Source organism: Triticum aestivum, chromosome 3B, assembly GCF_018294505.1.
Source record: "Triticum aestivum cultivar Chinese Spring chromosome 3B, IWGSC CS RefSeq v2.1, whole genome shotgun sequence".
NCBI classification, from domain to species: domain Eukaryota; kingdom Viridiplantae; phylum Streptophyta; class Magnoliopsida; order Poales; family Poaceae; genus Triticum; species Triticum aestivum.
In genome coordinates, this window is record NC_057801.1 from 698,636,183 (window position 1) to 698,655,878 (window position 19,696).

General features: G+C 40.6%; 1 protein-coding gene across 2 annotated transcripts; it reads right to left on the reverse strand.

The window, feature by feature from the left end:
* Positions 1 to 2,049: 2,049 nt before the first annotated feature.
* Positions 2,050 to 6,255, reverse strand: LOC123071838 (mediator of RNA polymerase II transcription subunit 10b). 2 transcript variants are annotated; one of them, XR_006434542.1, is made up of 8 exons: positions 5,941 to 6,255; positions 5,753 to 5,833; positions 5,555 to 5,657; positions 4,355 to 4,444; positions 3,771 to 3,936; positions 3,567 to 3,589; positions 2,777 to 2,915; positions 2,050 to 2,441 (listed from the first exon to the last, which is right to left on the reverse strand). XR_006434542.1 is itself a non-coding variant. In XM_044495420.1 (5 exons), exons 1-5 carry the CDS (start codon positions 6,180 to 6,182, stop codon positions 3,865 to 3,867), a joined length of 588 nt encoding a protein of 195 aa, XP_044351355.1. In that variant the 5' UTR covers positions 6,183 to 6,254; the 3' UTR covers positions 3,657 to 3,864. The 2 variants fall into 2 exon arrangements, 1 of the variants encoding a protein (XP_044351355.1); XM_044495420.1 differs by lacking the exons at positions 2,050 to 2,441; positions 2,777 to 2,915; positions 3,567 to 3,589 and having other exon boundaries at positions 3,657 to 3,936; positions 5,941 to 6,254.
* Between the last annotated feature and the right edge of the window lie 13,441 nt (positions 6,256 to 19,696).

Consider the following 19,696-nt stretch of genomic DNA (forward strand, 5'->3'; position numbering starts at 1 on the left):
AAGTCTCTCTCTCCTCTTGATCCCAATTCTTGAACCATGTATCCCATCTACCTCAAATTCCATCTACCCAGTCAGGTTACTAATAGTAGCTTTTGTCTGATCGTTGCTCTACACGTGTGCTGGTTCAGTTTCCATAGTAGTAGCTTCAGTCTGAATATTGTCCTGCAGTTGCGCTGGTTCAGTTTCCACAGTTTGCTTCAGCTTACGTTGTTCTGCTTCTGCATGTTTGACCCTTACGCTTCTCCCAATGACGCTGGATTCAGGGCATGACATAGTCGTTGTCATGCACTCAGCTAGTGGGAGGAACGTTTCCAGGGAGAAGCTAAAAGAGATAAGAGGTAAACCATTCCAAAGTTGTTGTTATTAGAGAAGTGGGCAAGAATTAAATGTGTGGTTAACGAAAATGTACTCGTAAGCTCTGAAATTGATGTTGCTTCATTTAGTCTGTAAGCTGAGGTTGATGTTGCTTCATTTAGTCTGTAGGAATCAGAACTGAGAAGTTTGCTCGATCTATCCTTATATCATTCTGAGTGAGGGGTGGGTGTACCAAGAGTTTCTTAGCATAATTAGATCAGCAAGCCCCCAGCGTACACAAATAAACAAAGATGCAACCAATGTTGTACCGGAACTCGCACTTGCCTATTGACAGGCGTCACTTCCATAGCTCTTCAGGCATTCGGCAACCGAAGCAAAAAAACACAAGGTCCTTCAAAAGAGAAGGTTAGGGCACATATCCTGCCTTTCTGATGTCCATCTCTACCTTGGCCAGTGTTCAAAGACATGATCATACACCATCACCCGCAGTTCTACAGACATCCTCCTCAGAGATGCACGTTGTCAAGGATGCGCAATACCACCTCAAGCTGACTTCCTAGAGCGATAAATCCTGAAAGCCCGAACTGCTTACGGTGGGCACACAGCCAAAAATGCTAACAAAGCTTCAGGCTCGCTAGAAAACCCTACCGACACATGTGGAAGCATCTGAAATGTAAGTGTTTTGTAATGAGTTGACACTTGACAGTTACCAATTTGGCAATATGCAGTTCAGTAGTTTACCACGTTCTGCAAACTGAAATTTGCTCTAAGAAAGTTTTGTCTTTGTGATTGTGCCAACGGTTTTTACTAAGAGAAAAGAGAGAAGTGACATGTGTCTAGTGTTGTTGGTCTGTATCATCTGATTCAAGAGACAGGTCGATGGGCGAAGGATGCAGCCATATGTTGCTGTTCAGTTGGCTGCAAGAGTGATACACGCAGGAATTCTGCTATATTGGGAGGATTTTGTTTGGCAGTATCAAAATGGGCGTTGTAAGTTTCTGTGGGGAAAATGCACAGTTTACCATCTATGCAGAAACAACAAATTTGGAGCAATGTGGTTTATATTAGCAACATGTATCTTTCTGAAATATACTTGGAAAACATGGAAGAGGATCAGAAAAGAAGACCGATCAATAACTCACTGAAGACGATGGACAATAAACTAGTAAGATATATATCATATGTGTGCACAATATGCATTTAGGTTACCTATGATGAATGGCACGCCAACCCTCGGCTGATGCTGGTTGGGTTGCCTCCTCCTGCATATATACAGATGACAGCACAAGCGCCATCGTTCATTCACGCACGGACAACACTCCTCAAACTTTTGACGCCATGTACAATTCTCTAGATTGGCACGAGGTGCGTAGGTAGATGGCGAAAACAAAAATGAACGAGAAACACATAGGACCGTTAGGCGTCAGGAAAAAATCATGTGCATGAAGGTGTCCTCGTGGAGCTAAAAAGCTTCAAATTTCAGGGAAGACTGTAAGAAAACGTATCACACATGATTGTACATCCATTCACTGTCTGGGTGAGCCGACTTTGCGAGCAAGTCAAGGGGTCATGTACTCTAAAGGAGACCTGAAGTAAGCTCTGACGTTGTTGCTTCATTTTGCTCCGATGTTGCTTCATTTTATAATGTAGGAATCAGGACTGAAAATTTTGCTCGATACAACAAATGCTACCTTGCCTATTTTCTTATTAGTTTCTTTGTCAACATATAATAAGTAAATAAATATGATGTTTTTTTCTTAAACAAAGAAGCAACAAATGTTGTATACCGGAACTCGCACTTGCCTATTGACAGGCGCCACCTCCATAGTAGCCCTTCAGGCATACATCACCTTAAACTAAACAAACCCCCAAGGTCCCTCAGAAGATCTCAATCTGCACACCGGGGTAGTCCTGGGGCGAAAAAAACGTCCAAGGCTCATTCCCTGCCTCTTCTTATATCAAGATACAAACTCCGCCCAGTGTCTTTGCCCAGTGTCCAAAGACACAATCAAGTGTCGTCACCCTTGGTCCTATGAACATCCGCCTCAGAGCCACCGAGTTGTCAAGGATGCACAATACCACCTCAAGCTGACTTCTTGTAGAACGATAAACCCTTAAACCTGGAACTGCTCAAGATGACGGTGGGCAGCCAAAAATGCCAGCAAGCTTTAGGATCATTAGAAAACCCTATCGACACATGTCAAAGCATCTGAAAATTTAAGGGCTGCCAAAAGATACTCTAGATAACAACACAAGCATCATTGGAGAGTGAAACTAAGTTATCCTTCTATTAAAATTAAATTTAACATTCCAAATTACAGTTCCATGTAGTCCAATCTAGTATAAGCAGTTACAGTGCAGTGCAAACTACGGCGAACCAAATGCAACGAGCACTAAGCAGACATTGTTTGTCCCAAGAAGATAAACATGAGACATGCATCTGAGGAAGAGGGGCAGTTACATTTAGCTCGAGTTTGCAGAAGAGGGGCACCACCTCTAGAAGACTCACTAAATGAAGAATCCCATTTCTGGCTCTTGAGTTACTGAGAATACTTACAGACACGTCCAGTTTTATCAGATGAGTGAACTTCATCAGGCACCTATGTTTATAAAGCGGTAAAGCGAAGCGAGGCGCTAGGGGGGCGCCTCACTGCTTAAGCGATAAAGCGTAAAGCGAGGCGACGCTTTACACAGACTCTGAACCTGATGGGCAGTATAATAGAGCACCATTTAGTGAGACATATATATGTTGATTCTAATCCACCAGTGAGCCCATATATTCTGATCCATCCACTAAGCAGTAAGCAACTAGCGAATTGCTATAAGAGAGGCAGTAGCACCTAACAGCAGAGGAGTTGTGCATAGCATAACACACAACAGAGCAGAAAAGGCTGGTGCAGATCTGAGGAAGCTGCTGCCAGAGGAGAGAGGAAAGAGCTGAAAGCCTGGATATTTGCACGCTCTGGTTTTGGTTCTCTCTCTTTCTTTCCCCTCCTGTAACTGTTTCACATGTGAGCCCAGCCCTGTTTCCCTGCCAGGAATCTCTGTACCCTGCCTGGCAAGTCTAAGGCGTCCTCTCTGCCTTAAAGCGCCAATCAGGACGCCTGCGCTTCAGACGCTTTAGTGTCTAAGGCGGACGCCTTAGACACATGTCTAAAGCGAGTTGGACGCTTTGAGCCTCGAGGGCGCTCTAACGCTTAAGCGTCACTTAAGCGACGCTTTAGGGACGCTTTACAAACAGAGTCAGGCACTTCGAAAATTCTTGATGGTGGTACTACATAGACAAACAAAAACACGACAAATCTAGCTGAGTGACTAGTTTCATGGGCACAGGTATGATAAATTGATGATGCATCATGGGGTAATTCACTTCAATAAATGGGTAAGCTGAACACATGATATTATGACATAATATACATAAATATTGATCACTCATATGAGGGAGCAGCACATACAAGGTTATATCAGTTGTTGGTTCACAAAGCCTTCCTAAGAAAAACTATAGGAAATATAAAGCAAGATCTTGCTCTTTGCACTTGGGTTATTCTGTCAATGCTCAGGTTTCACTTTGGCATCTCCATTAGGCAAAGCACTTTGGGACTGAGCCAACCTCTTTGACTCCTGGATAAAAATAAATGAATGATTAAAGAATTATTTTACGCTCATTTAATAGTCCAATCTTAAAACTAAAAATTAGGACGAAACCGTAGTTGTGTAGATCTACAAAGAGCATCGCCAACACAAAAGTAAATTCTGACCTCACCTTAATTAAGTCCTAACGCCAAGATCGGCTTAAATAGCAGGTTCCAATAGAACATAGATATATACAGGTCTTGCTCTCACAACTTCCAGAAGGGGGTGAAAGATGCATTCAGCATTGCGATAACTAAAACATGAAGCTGCATATGATTGCTAAAGTAGTACTTTATACTACACTGTTATTGGTCCACTGGAAGATGAGTGTTAAACAAAATTTTCAGTAAAGATACACATGTGAAGGAACAGCCAATCCTAAGAATGCAAGCGTATTTTCACTTACAGCAGCAGAGGTAGCACGTATCTGTCTGTACGCTTCAACGTCATCTGGAAAAGCTTCTTCCAGCTCCTCAAGAAGATGCTTCCTCAGGCTCTGAGAAAAACATATTGACAATATCATTTCATCATTGTAATCGAGAACCAGCTCCTCTTGAAGTTCGTATATAACACAGACAAAAAAGTATCATAATAGTAGAGGACACAATTAAACGAGCTTCTTGCGTCAATTTTGATCAAGAGTTCAGGACATATATCAGTGTACAAAGTCATACGAACTTGACACATAGAGTTGAAAGCAAAACATCACAGAAGAAAAATGGCAGGGCAAACTTGGTGAAATGAATGCACAGCTTGAATTATAGTCAGAAGTACAAACGTAGCTATGAGGATACGAGGAGGTGAAATGAAAAGTAGCCTCTCCTTGTCTCGGCCAAGATGGTTTTATCACAAACTGAATTCACGGCTATCCGTGCACCAATAAATCATAACGAACGAACACTACAGAATGGTGGGCCTTAGTGTTAGAGGTATACATCCATTCCATAAATGCTATACATGTATTGGATATAAAATTGCATCTACCGTTCTTATAAAGCTTGATAATACAGAAACAGGAATCGGCATCCACAACACAACAAACACTGGTCCCACAGTTCTACAATCAGTTAGGGCAGGCAGATTACTGGCAGTCAATGGGGGTAACATGGAACACCAGAAAAGCTTCGAAAATGAAAAGTATCCTTAACTGATTGACAGTAGTTTGTACACCATTACCAATTTAAGGTGGATAGGAAGGGGGTGACCGTGCTCTTCCCGAGAATAAGTTGGTATAGTGCAACTGAATTGCATAAAGGAATCTAATTCATGAAAACAAAGATGAATTCCCGTGATTGTGTAGTTTGGATGCCACTATATGGAATGAGATGGCTATGCTGGTTCCTTTTCACATGGCCAACACAATGTATCCCCTTCAAACTACACCAATGTCGACTTATATGAAAAGCAGACTTCCCTGGCAGTAATACCAGTTATTATTTTCATCAAAAAGTTCCACTCAAAATAGATCAGCAAGCTTTGTCAGTGTCGCTAATCTTCATCCATTGTGTCCTAAAATGCTACAAACTCTATAGAGCATATCTATCGGCTCAATTAGTTCATAGGCGAACTTTTCCACACTTCCAACAACGATGTAAGCCATAGGTACCTTGAAAGCATCGGTCTTGCCCTTGGTGATCTGGTTCTTGGCGATGCAGCTGTTGAGCACGTCCCTGGTGAACTCATCGGGGTTCTTCCCGTCATCAATCAAACTAACAACACAAGCAACAATCAGGAATACAAAGTTCAGGCGAGAGGGTCAACAGCAAGGAGCGACAGAGCAAGAGACGAGACTAAACGATCTCACTTGACGACCTCCATGGGCACCTGGATGTTGCACCCGTCGGCGAGCTTCTGCATCGTGTCGAGCTCCGCCACGAGCGCGTTCCTGCACCGTACAACACAGCAAACCCTAAGGGATCAGCGCACGCGGGACGAAATGGGGGGCGCGGGGGAGGTTTGCTGCGGGGGCTGCGGGGAGGCAAGGGAGCTTACAGGCGCTGGAGGAGGGGGAGCTGGGACGCGGAGCTGAAGGAGGAGACGTTGAGGTTGAGCTGGTGGAGCAGGCCCAGGGTCTTCTGGATCGAGCCCGTGACCTGCGCCAGGTTCTGCTTCGACGGGTCCTCGGGACGGTCCCCACCCGTTCCCCCTTGTACGCCGTTACCGGAAGCGGAAGCGGCCGCGGCCGCGGCGGCGACGGCGGCGGCGGAAGAAGAGTTCGGGGCGGTGCTGTCCATGGCGAAGTCGGAGGGGAAGATGACGGGGAGCTCCGAGTCCGCGAACTTATGCGCCTGCTAGGAGTTCTGTCGCCCACCCACTAGCTGAAGAAATGGGCCGGCCCATTTCACCACTCGCGATGCAGTCCGTCGCCTGGGCGCTTTGGTTCGTCTCTCGACGGTTGAACGGTCGAAGATTGACCAGTTGACCCGTCAGTCGTTGACTTCTAAATCACAAATTTGAAAAAAACAATCATCAAAATTTAAAAAACAATCGTCAAATTTGAAGAAAACCACGATTTGGAAAAAAAAAGTTCATCAAATTTGAAAAAGTTAATGCACGTTGAGTTGTGGACTCCAGTTAAGTTGTGGAGCTCGTCCCAACCTTGTTTGTGAAGGTATCGATTGGCGCCTTCAAGGGCACCGCATAGTGGAATCGTGGCACTTTTGTATCGTGCGAGGGCGTGAGGAGAATAGGGTGAGCCATTTGTGTCGTTTGATGAGCAGTGTGCCGCCACACCCTCCAACGGAGACATACCTCCCTCAAAGAATGGAACTCTGATGAGTGTTATTTTTATGGTCATCACACCTGAGTTTAAACTGGTTTATTTCATAAAAACCGGGATATCCATTCAGGGTGTTTATATCCTACTCATGCTCATGATCAATGTTAAATATTCGCAATGCATGATTATAACCGTTGTCGCTCTCTAGTTGGTCAATTCTCAATCTATTTGCTAGCCTTCGTATGTACTAAGCAGAAATATTGCTTGTGCATCCCAAATCCTGAACTTCAAAGTTATGTCAATGAGTCCACCATACCTACTTATATACAGCACTACCCCGTCGTTCCAAGTAAATTTGCACGTGTCATCTCTAATCATTTAAATATACATCTATTTTGTGTGCCCGTACCGCTCATGAAGCGACATGGCAGTCAATATCTTCCATGCTAAGCGGGTTATTCTCATGATGGGTGTTTATTCACTTGACATTATACGAGAGAGACTGTTAATTGGGATTCCCAGTCCTGTAATCGAAAATAAATAAAAATATAATAAAACAACCCCCTTGGAAAGTTGATTGTTTGGAGGGCACCCGTGAATTTGGCTAGCCATGGCTTCTGTTTGTATGGTTGAGGTGGAGTGAACTTTTCATTTCCGCATGGGAACCACCAATAATGTGTTTAGCATGGAAGATATTGAAATCCTTTGTCGTGATGTTGACAGGAAAAGCACACGCTCAAAATGTATTCGTCTCTTTTTTAAAACTTTGAGCTCTGGCACCTCTGTAAAATTCTGCTTCCCTCTGTGAAGAGCATTTCTATTTACTTTCACCGTTTTGTCAGCACTTTCTCATTCAAAGCACCAGTTTGGAGAGTGCTATTCTTAGTTTAACATGCATTGAGTCTAGTTAATGTTGAATATGAGCATGACTGGATCTCTTCTACCCTGAATTACAATTCATCACTTTGGTACCAGATTCATATCTCGTGCAAATTGCCATTACTATTATGAACTCTCAAAAAGATTTAAGTGAAGCACGAGAGCATAAATATTTCTTCAAAATTTATCATATCAACTCTCAAAATAATATAAGTGAAGCATGAGAGTAAATTTCTTTAAAATTTACTAACTCTTAAAATAATATAAGTGAAGCATGAGGGCGCATTTCTTCAAAATAAAATCACCACCGTGCTCAAAAAGGATTTAAGTGAAGCACCGGAGCAATTTCCTAGCTCCAAAAAATTAAGTGAAGCACATAGAGCAATTCTAACAAATCATGATAACATATGGCTTTCTCAAATAGGTGTGTCCAGCAAGGACGATTGTGACAAACTAAAAAGAAAAATAAGCAAAGACTCGTATAATACAAGACGCTCCAAGCAAAGCTCATGATATGTGACGAATAAAAATATAGCTCCAAGTAAAATTACCGATGGTCGTTGGAAGAAAGATGGGTTGTTTTCTGGGGCATCCCCAAGCTTAGTTGCTTGGGAGTCTTTGAATATTACCTTGAGGTGCCACGGGCATCCCCAAGCTTAGGCTCTTGCCGCTCCTTATTCCTTCATCCATCATGATCTCACCCAAAATTTGAAAACTTCAATCACACAAAACTTAACAAAACCTCCGTGAGGTCCGTTAGTATAATAAAGCAAATCACCACTTTAAGTATTGTTTCAAACCCATTCATATTTTGTTATTGTATTATAACCACTATATTCTAACTTTACCATGGCTTATAACCCCCTCCCCTGATACAATCCATAGATTCATCAAAATAAGCATACAATGCAACAAAAACAGAATCTGTCAAAAATAGAAAGTCTGTAGCAATCTAAACATTAACCATACTTATGTAACTCTAAAAATTCTGAAAAAATAGGACAACGTGGGCAATTTGTATATCAATTATTTATAAAAAAAATTAAGTACAGAATCACATTTCTGTTAATTTACAAAATTCCAGAACTGGGCGCAAAAGTTTCTGTTTTTTAACAGAATGAAGTCAACTATCACCCAAACCATCCTAAAGGCTTTACTTGGCACAAACACTAATTAAAACATGAAAAAATGATAACATTAGCATAAGTGTGTGTTTATTAAAAAACAAAAAAGAAACAAAAATTTAAAGGATAACTATTTGGTTGCATCGCAACAAGCGCTATCTTTATAGCCATTAAGATAGGCTTGAGATTTCAATGATGCTCACATGAAAGATAGTAATTGAAACATGAAGAGAGCATCATGTAGCATGTGAAAAACAAGTTTAATTCTAACAAGGTTCCTATGAATAGGCATTTTATAAGCAAATAAATTATCAAGACAAGAAATATCTAACATTTGCATGGAAGAAGATAGAAACAATAGCAATCTAAATATGAAGAGAGGTAATTTAGTAACAAGAAAATTCCTACAGCCATATTTTCCTCTCTCATAATAATTACATGTAGGATCATAATAAAATTCAACAACAGAGCTATCATATAAAATTTTCTCTTCATGATCTGTGCATAAAAGTCTTATAATCTTCCAAGATTATGGGATTATCATAATGTAAAGTCATAACCTCTCCAACCCCACTTTTATCAAAAAAAACATGAGATTGATAATTCTTTAAAATAGTGGGATCATTACTACCTAAAGTTGACACTCTTCCAAACCCACTTTCAATACTATTGCAAACATTATTATCAATAGCATAATCATCATGAGGCTTAAATAAATTTTCGAGATCATAAGAAGCATCACCCCAACCATGATCATTACAATGAGTACTAGACATGACAAACTTGCCATCCCCAAGCTTGTAGTGTTGCATATTATTAGCACAATTGACATTAATAGAATTTATAATAACATCATTGTGTTCATGCTTTTTATTCAAGGGACTATCATGAATCACTTTATAAATTTCTTCTTTCAACACTTCATCACAATTTTCAGATTCATGATTTTCAAGCAAAACTTCATAGAGATAATCAAGTGCACTCAACTCACTAGCAATTGTTTCAACATAATTAGATCTTTTGAAAATATTAGCAAGTGGATGAGGATCCATATGTCTTTAATTTTCCTATTTATTTTTCTTTTTTGGGTGTTGACATGAAGGCAATAAATGCAAGTAAATAAGAAAAAGGCAAACAGAAAATATTTTTTTATTTTTTATAAAAAAATTAGAAGTGGGGGAGATGAAAACTAGAGGCAAATGGCAAATAATGTAAATGCAAGGAAACACAAGTTTATGTGTAGGTACTTGATAGATGTGATGATATCTCCCCCCCCCCCAACGACACCAGAAATTCTTCCTGCTACTCATGAGTTGTGTTGGGATTTCCTCAAAGAGGAGAGGATGATGTAGTACAATAGAGATAGGTATTCTCCTCAGTTATGAAACCAATGTTATCAATCCAATAGGAGAACCAAGCAACACTATGTAAACAACACCTGCACACAAATAACAAATACTTGCAACCCAACGTGTAGAGGGGTTGTCAATCCCTCAACAGTTATGAGCAAGATTAAATTGTATAGTTTCTGATATATAGATATGAAAAAAAATGCAAAATAAAATAAATAAAAGAAAATTGTAGCAAGGTATTTTTAGTTTTAATATATGATAAAAGATAGACCCGGGGGCCATAGTTTTCACTAGAGGCTTCTCTCGAGAAAATAGCATATGGATAAACAAATTACTATTGGGAAATGATATATCTCCAACGTATCTATAATTTTTTATTGTTCCATGCTATTATATTATCTGTTTTGGATGTGTTATATGCATTAATATGCCATTTTATATTATTTTGGGACTAACCTATTAACCTAGAGCACAGTGCCAGTTTCTGTTTGAAAAGGAATACTGAACGGAGTCCAAACGGAATAAAACTTCACGATGATTTTTCTTGGACCAGAAGACACCCAGGAGACTTGGAGTTCAAGTCATAAGAGCCATGAGGCGGTGACAAGGGTGGAGGGCACACTCAGGGGGGTCGGGCAGGCCCCCCTACCTTGTGGGCCCCTCGTGACCCCCCTGACCTAGTTCTGCCTCCTATATATTTGCAAATATTCCCAAACCCGGGCTTGTATATTCCATTATAGAACTTGGCTTGTATATTCCAATGATGGGCTTCCTCAAATGCCCTAGGTCTTCATGAGCAAGCAAGTTGGATGCACAGCCACTTAGTTTCATTTTTTGAGCTTTCATAAACTGCATCCGTTGCATGGCAATTCCTACTCACTCACATTGATATCTATTGATGGGCATCTCCATAGCCCGTTGATACGCCTAGTTGATGTGAGACTATCTCCTTATTTTTTGTCTTCTCCACAACCACCATATTTTATTCCACCTATAGTGCTATGTCCATGGCTCACGCTCATGTATTGCGTGAAAGTTGAAAAGGTTTGAGAACATCAAAAGTATGGAACAATTGCTTGGCTTATCATCGGGGTTGTGCATGATTTGAATATTTTGCACGATGAAGATGGAGCATAGCCAGACTATATGATTTTGTAGAGATAGCTTTGTTTGGCCATGTTATTTTGAAAAGACACGATTGCTTTATTAGTATGCTTGAAGTATTATCATTTTTATGTCAATATTAAACTTTTTTTGAATCTTATGGATCTGAACATTCATGCCATAATAAAGAAAATTACATGGATAAATATGTTAGCTAGCATTCCACATCAAAAATTCTGTTTTTATCATTTACCTACTCGAGGACGAGCAGGAATTAAGCTTGGGGATGCTTGATACGTCTCGAACATATCTATATATTTTGATTGTTCCATGCTATTATATTATCTATTTTGGATGTTTTATATGCATATGATATTTTATATTATTTTGGGACTAACATATTAACCTAGAGCCCAGTGCCTTTTTCTGTTTTTTCCTTGTTTATGAGCTTTGCAGAAAAGGAATACTAAAGGGAGTCCAAACGGAATAAAACTTCATGGTGATTTTTCTTGGACCAGAAGACACCCAGGAGACTTGGAGTTCAAGTCAGAAGAGCCACGAGGCGGTGACAAAGGTGGAGGGGGCGCCTAGGTGGATAGGGCGCGCCCCCTACCTTGTGGGCCCCTTGTGACCTCCCTGACCTAGTTCTGCCTACTATATATTTGCAAATATTCCAAAACCATCATAAGCATCCATGAAAACACTTTTCCACCGCCGCAACCTTCTGTTCCCATGAGATCCCATCCACGAAAATGTATCTACTTTTCCAAGCACTTTTGCTCTTGTTTTGGACTCTAATTTGCATGATTTGAACGAAACTAACCCGGACTAACGCTATTTTTAGCAGAATTGCCATGGTGTTGTTTTTGTGCAGAAATCAAAGTTCTCAGATTGTCCTGAAAATTTATGGAGAATATTTGTGGAATATATAGAAAATATTGGTGAAAAAAATACCATAGGGGGGGCCACCTAGGAGCCACAAGCTCAAGGGGTGCGTCCTGCGAGCTTGTGGGCCCCCCTGAACCTCCGGCAACCCTAACTCCTACTCCATATATTTCTATTCGCCAAGAAAAAAATCAGAGAGAAGGATTCATCATGTTCTACGATATGGAGCCCCTGCCATGCCCTATTTTTCGTCGAGAGGGTTGATCAGGAGTCCGTTCGGGGCTCCGGAGAGGGGGATTCGACATCGTCGTCATCATCAACCTTCCTCCATCACCAGTTTCATGATGATCACCGCTGGGAGTGAGTAATTCCTTCATGGGCTTGCTGGACGGCGATGGGTTGGATGAGATTTATCATGTAATTGAGTTAGTTTTGTTAGGGCTTGATCCCTAGTATCCACTATGTTCTGAGATTGATGTTGCGATGACTTTGCTATGCTTAATGCTTGTCACTAGGGCCCGAGTGCCATGATTTCAGATCTGAACCTAATATGTTTTCATGAATACATGTGTGTTCTTGATCCCATATTGCAAGTTATATGCACCTATTACAAGTTATGATCCACATACCCCAAGGTGACAATAATTGGGATTCTTTCCGGTGATTACCGTAGTTTGAGGAATTCATGTATTCACCAAGTGCTAATGCTTTGTTTCGGTTCTCTATTAAAAGGAGGCCTTAATATACCTTAATTTCCTTATGGACCCGGCTCGCTAACACGGGAGGGTAGGACAAAAGATGTCATGGACGTTCTTTTTCCATAAGCACGTATGACTATATACGGAATACATGCCTACATTACATTGATGAATTGGAGCTAGTTTTGTGTCACCCTAGGTTATAACTGTTGCATGACGAATGCCATCCAACACAATTATCCATCATTGATTCAATGCCTACGAGCTTTTCATATATTGATCTTTGCTAAGTTACTTTCACCGTTGCTGCTGTTACAATCGCTACAAAATTGCTACTATTACTATTACTACTGTTATCGTGACTATCATACTACTTTGCTAGTAATCACGTTGCTGCAAATATTAAGTCTTTCAGGTGTGGTTGAATTGACAACTAAACTACTAATACTTGCGAATATTCTTTGGCTCCCCTTATGTCGAATCAATAAATTTGGGGTTGAATACTCGACCTTCGAAAACTATGGTGATCCCTTATAGGTGTGGGTTATCAAGACCTTTTGCTGGTGTCGTTGTTGGGGAGCATAGCTCTATTTGCTGAGTCACTTGGGATTTATATTTGTTGATCACTGTGAAGAATGTTAAGGATGATAGAACCAAGATCGTTCCTCTAAGACGAGGGGAGGTAAGGAACTATTATCTAGCTCTGCACTTGATTCGCCTTCTGTTTTGAGTAAGCTTGCAACACCACCACCTGCTACTAATCCTGATATGTCGCAAGTAATTGATGATGCTACTTCTGCTATGAATGATGCTACTGATGATGCTAGTACCTTGCTTGATGATACTATGCCACTATGTGAATTTGTTGATGAACAACTTGCTAGAGCTAAAGAAATTGAGAATGTTGAAACTGATGAAATTATTGAAACTGGAAATTTTGAAACACCTATTAGACCTATCTCCCTAGATATGAATTGTCTAAGATACCTGAGGGTTATGTTATGGATGGAGAGGTAACTAGGGACTTTCTTGCTTGTAATGTAGAGGTGACCTTAAGACATTATTATGCAAGTGGAAAGAAAAATCTTTGAATGACAGAATGAAATATGATCCTAAGTTCGCTACTTCACCTATAGTTGTCACTGATAAGGATTATGAATTCTCTATCGTCCTGAGTTAATTACTTTGGTTGAATCTGATCCTTTCCATGGTTATGAATCTGAAACTGTTGTGGCACATCTTACTAAACTGAATGATATAACCACCCTATTTGCCCATGAGGAAAAAATTCGCTACTGCTATATTTTTAAGTTGTTTCCTTTCTCATTAACGGGTGATGCTAAGATATGGTTTAATTCTCTTGCTCATGGTTGCGTGCGTAGTCCCCAGGATATGATATATTACTTCTCTGGAAAATATTTTCCTGCCCATAAGAAACAAGCTGCTTTACAGGAAATATTTAACTTTGTGCAAGTTAAAGAAGAGAATCTCCCTCGAGCTTGGGGGAGGCTTCTCCAATTACTTAATGATTTGTGTGATCATCCTCTCAAGAAAAATGAGAAAATAGATATCTTTTAAAATGGAATAACCGATGTGTTTTCAGGGAACAAACTGTTGAACAAGCTGAGGAACTATTGAATAATATATTGAGGAATGATAATGATTGTACTCTTCCTGAACCACCACCTAAACCAACTCCGAAGAAGAGGGGTATTTTATTTCTCAGTCCCGAAGATATGCAAGAGGCAAAGAAATTTATGAAAGAAAAATGTATTAAAGCTGAAGTCAAGAATGTACCACCTATTAAAGAAATACATGGTCTCGATACCCCAACACAGGTAGTAGAGGTAAATTCTCTCTATAGATTTGATGAAGGTGATATTCCTTATACTAAATCTGCTAGCCAATGTTTGGATGAATTAGATAACTTTACTGTTAAACAAGAAAATTTTAATGCATATGTTAGTAGACAATTGAAATGAAATGCTTATATGATTGAATGTTTGAGTGACTATATGGTTAGAACTATTAATGATATTAGGGGTGTGAGTAAACAATCATCCATGATAAAAACTCACATAGCTAGAACAAGTCATCAAGTCACAAAATGATTTACTTAGTGAGATGAATAATAAGATGAATGATCATGTCGTTAGAGTTATGACTAGGGGTGGTAAGATGACTCAGGAACCTTTCTATCCTGAGGGTCATCCTAAAAGAAATGAACAAGATTATCATAGGTTTAATACTAATGCACCTAGTCCACCTAGAAAGAAAAATAAAGATGATAGGACTTTGCATGCTCCTAGTGAATGTACTATAGACACGCCTGAGAATCCAAATGATATTTCTATGTGTGACATTGAAACACAACCTGATGATGAACATGAACCTAGTGACAATGATAATGATGATGTTCATGTTGATGCTCAACCTAACAATGATAATGATGTGGAAATAGAACCTGTTGTTGATCTTGATAACCCACAACCTAAGAATAAAAGATATGATAAGAGAGATTTCATTACTAGGAAAAATGGTAAAGAAAGAGAACCATGGGTTCAGAAACCCATGCTCTTTCCTCCTAAGGTTTCAAAGAATAAAGTTAAAGAAGAATTTGAGCCCTTTGTTGGAACGCTTATACCTGTCTTTTTGTGCCTTCATTTGACTGATATTCTGAAAATGTCTCCTTATGCTAAGTACATGAAAGGTATTGTTACTAATAAAAGAAAGATACCAGGAACTGAAATTTCCACCATGCTTGCTAATTATACATTTAAGGGTGGAATACCAAAGAAACTAGGAGACCCAGTAATACCAACTATACCATGTTCCATTAAAATAAACTATGTTAAAACTGATTTATGTGATCTAGGAGCCGATGTTAGTGTTATGCCTTTCTCTTTGTATCGAAGACTTGATTTGAATAAGTTAACACCAACTGAAATCTCTTTGCAAATGGCTGATAAATTAACTACTATACCCATTGGTATTTGTGAGGATGTGCATGTCGTAGTTGCAAATGTTATTATCTTGACGGACTTTGATATACCCGAGGACGATAGTATGTCGATCATCCTTGGTAGACCCTTTTTGAATACTGCAGGGGCTGTTATTGATTGCAATAAAGGCAATGTCACTTTTCATGTTATTGGTAATGAGCATACGGTACATGTTCCGAAGGAACAACCTCAAGTGAATAGTATCAACTCTATTGGAAAAATTTCAACAATCACTGTTGGAAGTTTTGAATTCCCTATTCCTACTGTCAACAAGAAATATGAAATTCTTATTGTTAGGGACATGAATATCCCCGTTGAGGTAACCTAGTGTTATACTAATATTCTCCTGTTTCATGTCATTCCGAAGAAGTTTGTTAATAAGACTTGATCAACCTTATTAATGGATTCCTTTTGACGGGCATGTGATCGATGAATTTAGTAAACACAACTTTCTGTATCCACTTTTTACCTTCTGCTGTTTAAGATTAATAAGGTAGAAATGCTATTATTTTACTGTTTTCTGAATTACCCGTGCAATAAAAAATGACCAGAAAATAAAATTTCTCGGAATGCCCTAAAAATTCAATATGATTTTTTCTGCAAAATATGAAAAATAGTGGCATGGAACACACCTCTAGGGGGGTGCACCTGTGAGCCACAAGCTAATAGGGCGCACCCATCCCCCTAGGCACGCCCAACAAGCTTGTGGGGCCCACATGGGCCCCCTCACTTATTGCTGCTACCCATGCTCATCCTCTTACTCCAGAAAAAATCAAACTTGATCCATAGCCCATGTTCTTGCTCTCCTTGCTGTGATTTTTGATCTCCTTGCTCGTAACTCTGTTTCCAAAACTGTTTTGCGGGAGTACGTATTTCTCACTGACATTACATTCATGCATCACACATTCATTCCAGTTGTCGGTGTTCATCCTTTTTCATTGTATAATCCATGTTAGTTTATTTTGTTTTCTTCTTGTGTGTTTGAATTTTTTTTCAAAATCCAAAAATGTTTCTCATTTCTTTTAAGTTTTATTTTTGTTTTGTTCACTTAGTAGTTTGCATTAAAAAAAAACCCCAAAAGAAATGGTCGTCCACTATGTATGCCAAAATTGGTGTAAAGACAACTGTTGCTACATCTCGCATCGGTGCCCTGCACTGGCGAGCTGATGCAGTGGAAAAGATCAGTGACCCAAACTCTGGAGCACCTAGTTGCTCTGATGCCCAATTCCTCCGTGCCATAAAGATTTAGTATTTTACTATTTGGCTGCTCGGATGTGTGGACAAGTTGGCTGCACAAACTGCTGAAGCGGTGCCAAATAATTTTCTAATGGCACCGCTCATGAGATGGCAACATTTTTAGATACTAGGTACAAACTGTGACACTGTCTTAGGGTGCATTTGGTTGAAGGTGTGGTATGAATGGGTTGGGACCGTGACAGTGTCTGAATTACATCTAACAGATGACTTGTAACAACAAAAGATGGTCTAACCTTCTCTGCACATGCCAGAAACTTCCTCCCACTGTCCACAGATTCAAACACAACTAGCTTCATGCATGGAGATTGATGGTGACAATGAGCAGACGGATCTTCAGCCACCCTGCTCCATTCGTTGCAACTGATGGTCCTAGGGAACTACAAGAGGAAGAAATGACTCAAATCGACCACTGGGTAAAAATCCTTCATAACAAGTCATAGCCCGAGAGAGAGAGAAGAGAGGCATACCTGGGTGGTAAAGGAGTCATCGTCGGAGGAGGAACCGCTGGAGAGGTCTTTGAAGAAGACCATGGTGACCCCGGCGGTAGGATGTGAGACGATGAGAGTGAAGAAGCAAGCGAGGAAGCGGCTATAGCTTAGGAAGGAAGGAAGGAGGAAACAGGGGAAATGTGACTTGTGGTCGGGGAGAAAAGGGGGTGGAGAAGGGGGGTAGATATTTCGGCGGTAGGCCAAAAAGTTCAAAATGTGGAGGGAAACTTTGAGTGCGGTGCTGCTGAACACCATTCACTTTGAACGACTGTGTGCATCACAAACGATTCTTCTGCTTTACGCGCATGGGATGAGTTTGATAATCCAAATTTTGGTGGAACTTTCCTCGGGTACGTCATTGCATAACATCGCTTGCTAATTTGGGCACACAAAAGAGCGTACAGCACATAGACCACACTTACTGAATCGAGCAATTTTAGTAATTAAATAGAGCCAGTTGACCCAAATATTGCTCTAACAAAAGACAAGCATTAAAAACAAAGCCTAAGTACACATAATTTTAACAAATATGCCGCCGCGCCGGCCTCTATGCATTGCCAGTGTGAGATGAGACGTCGGTGACTTGTTCTGGCGACATGCCGCCGTTGGTGGACTCCGCGCCCCCCTGCTGAAGTCGACCTCGTCCTCGTCCTTAGTGCCACCCTCACGGTTGTAGTACTTGTAGTAGTAGCTGCGCCAGAGCTCGCGTTGGTACTCCACCGCCGATTCCTCGACGGGCGGACTCTTCTCTACCTCGAACTCGGCCACACGCAACTCCTCCTCCCGGTGCTACTCGATCTCCGCCGCCTCATGCATCTCCAGCTCCCGCTCGGCGATCTCAATAGGAAGCCGGTGCTCCATGGTCACTACCACCTTTCGGATGTGGGTTGCATGCTGGTTTCCGAGGTGGCCTCGAATATCCTGGTGTGGATGGCCTCGACCCGGGCCAGGGCGACATCGGCAGCATGGACAACAGCTCAAGCACTCTTGGCATTTGCAACTGCCGTCGCAGCAGTAGCTGCAGACGTCTTGGTTGCTGCAACTGCCCCGTCGGCTGTCGTAGATGCCCTCTCGACAGAAGCAGTCGCACTCAATGCGGATGCGGCGACACTCTCGGCACAGGCGGCGGCGCTCGGAGAGGACGCAACCATCATACGGGCCTTCATGAAGCGTTTCCATGATGTCACCTTTGCAAGAAGGGGGTGCGTGAATGGGGATCAGGATTCGTGGATTCGGGTGTTGATGGTACTAGAGCAGACGAGCCGGCGAAGCATAAGGAGGAAGACTTAAATAGACCCAAAAAATTTCATCGCAAACGGTTCCTACAAAACAACGGTGTGTGATGTTGTGGATATTTTTATTAGCTGTGAAAGACGAATTTGGAGTAAAGTGGCAATGAATGGTGTTTTAAATGTATGAGAAACTTTATAGTACTAATACAACTGTCATGTCATATTTTGGAAAATTTCAGGGGTCATTTGACCTTTTAAGACATTTAAGTGATTTTCCAGCCATTTAATGACCGTAATTCAAATTTGAACTACATCTACATGCAACGGCTAACCATAACGGTTTGAAAAATCATATTTGTGTACTTGTGTGCGAGTTAATTCCATGTGCAGTAAATTAAAAGGAATTTTCAAACATATTGGCCTCACGGCATGGACACATGCATGGAGTGCCATGGCATTTTAATTCAAAAAAATTAAAAATGATCAAAAAAACATGAAACCTTGCTTGATGTAATGTCATGCCACCAAGATGTTGTGGTAAAAAAATTGGATTATTTGATGAAAGTTTGGACACACAGCCCTCACAAACCGGAGCAACTCACTAGAAGGCTCGTGGTTCCGAGAGGGAACAATTCATGTTTGATGACGAACGGGAGATAGCTTCCTCTTACGGCCTTCAAATTTTTTCTACGTTTAACATGCACTAATACAACTGTCATGTGAAAATTTGGAAAATTTCAGGGGTCATTTGACCTTTTGAAGACATATACGTGATTTTCTAGCCATTTAATGACTGTAATTCAAATTTGAACTACATGTACATGCAAGGGCTAACCATAACGGTTCGAAAAATCATATTTGTGTACTTGTGTGTGAGTTAATTCCATGTGCAGTAAATTAGAACGAATTTTCAAACATATTTGTCTCACGGCATGGACACATGCATGGAGTACCATGGCATTTTAGTTCCAAAAAATTAAAAAATGATGAGAAAAACATGGAACCTTG

Bases quoted from the DNA above. Each gene is read 5' to 3' on its own strand.
- LOC123071838 (XM_044495420.1), bottom strand. From the start codon at position 6,182: ATGGACAGCACCGCCCCGAACTCTTCTTCCGCCGCCGCCGTCGCCGCC. The intron at 5,658-5,752 runs GTGAGATCGTTT...TTGTGTTGTTAG, and splicing joins GTGCCCATGGAGGTCGTCAA to TTTGATTGATGACGGGAAGA. The intron at 3,937-4,354 runs GTAAGTGAAAAT...ATTTTTATCCAG, and splicing joins TACGTGCTACCTCTGCTGCT to GAGTCAAAGAGGTTGGCTCA.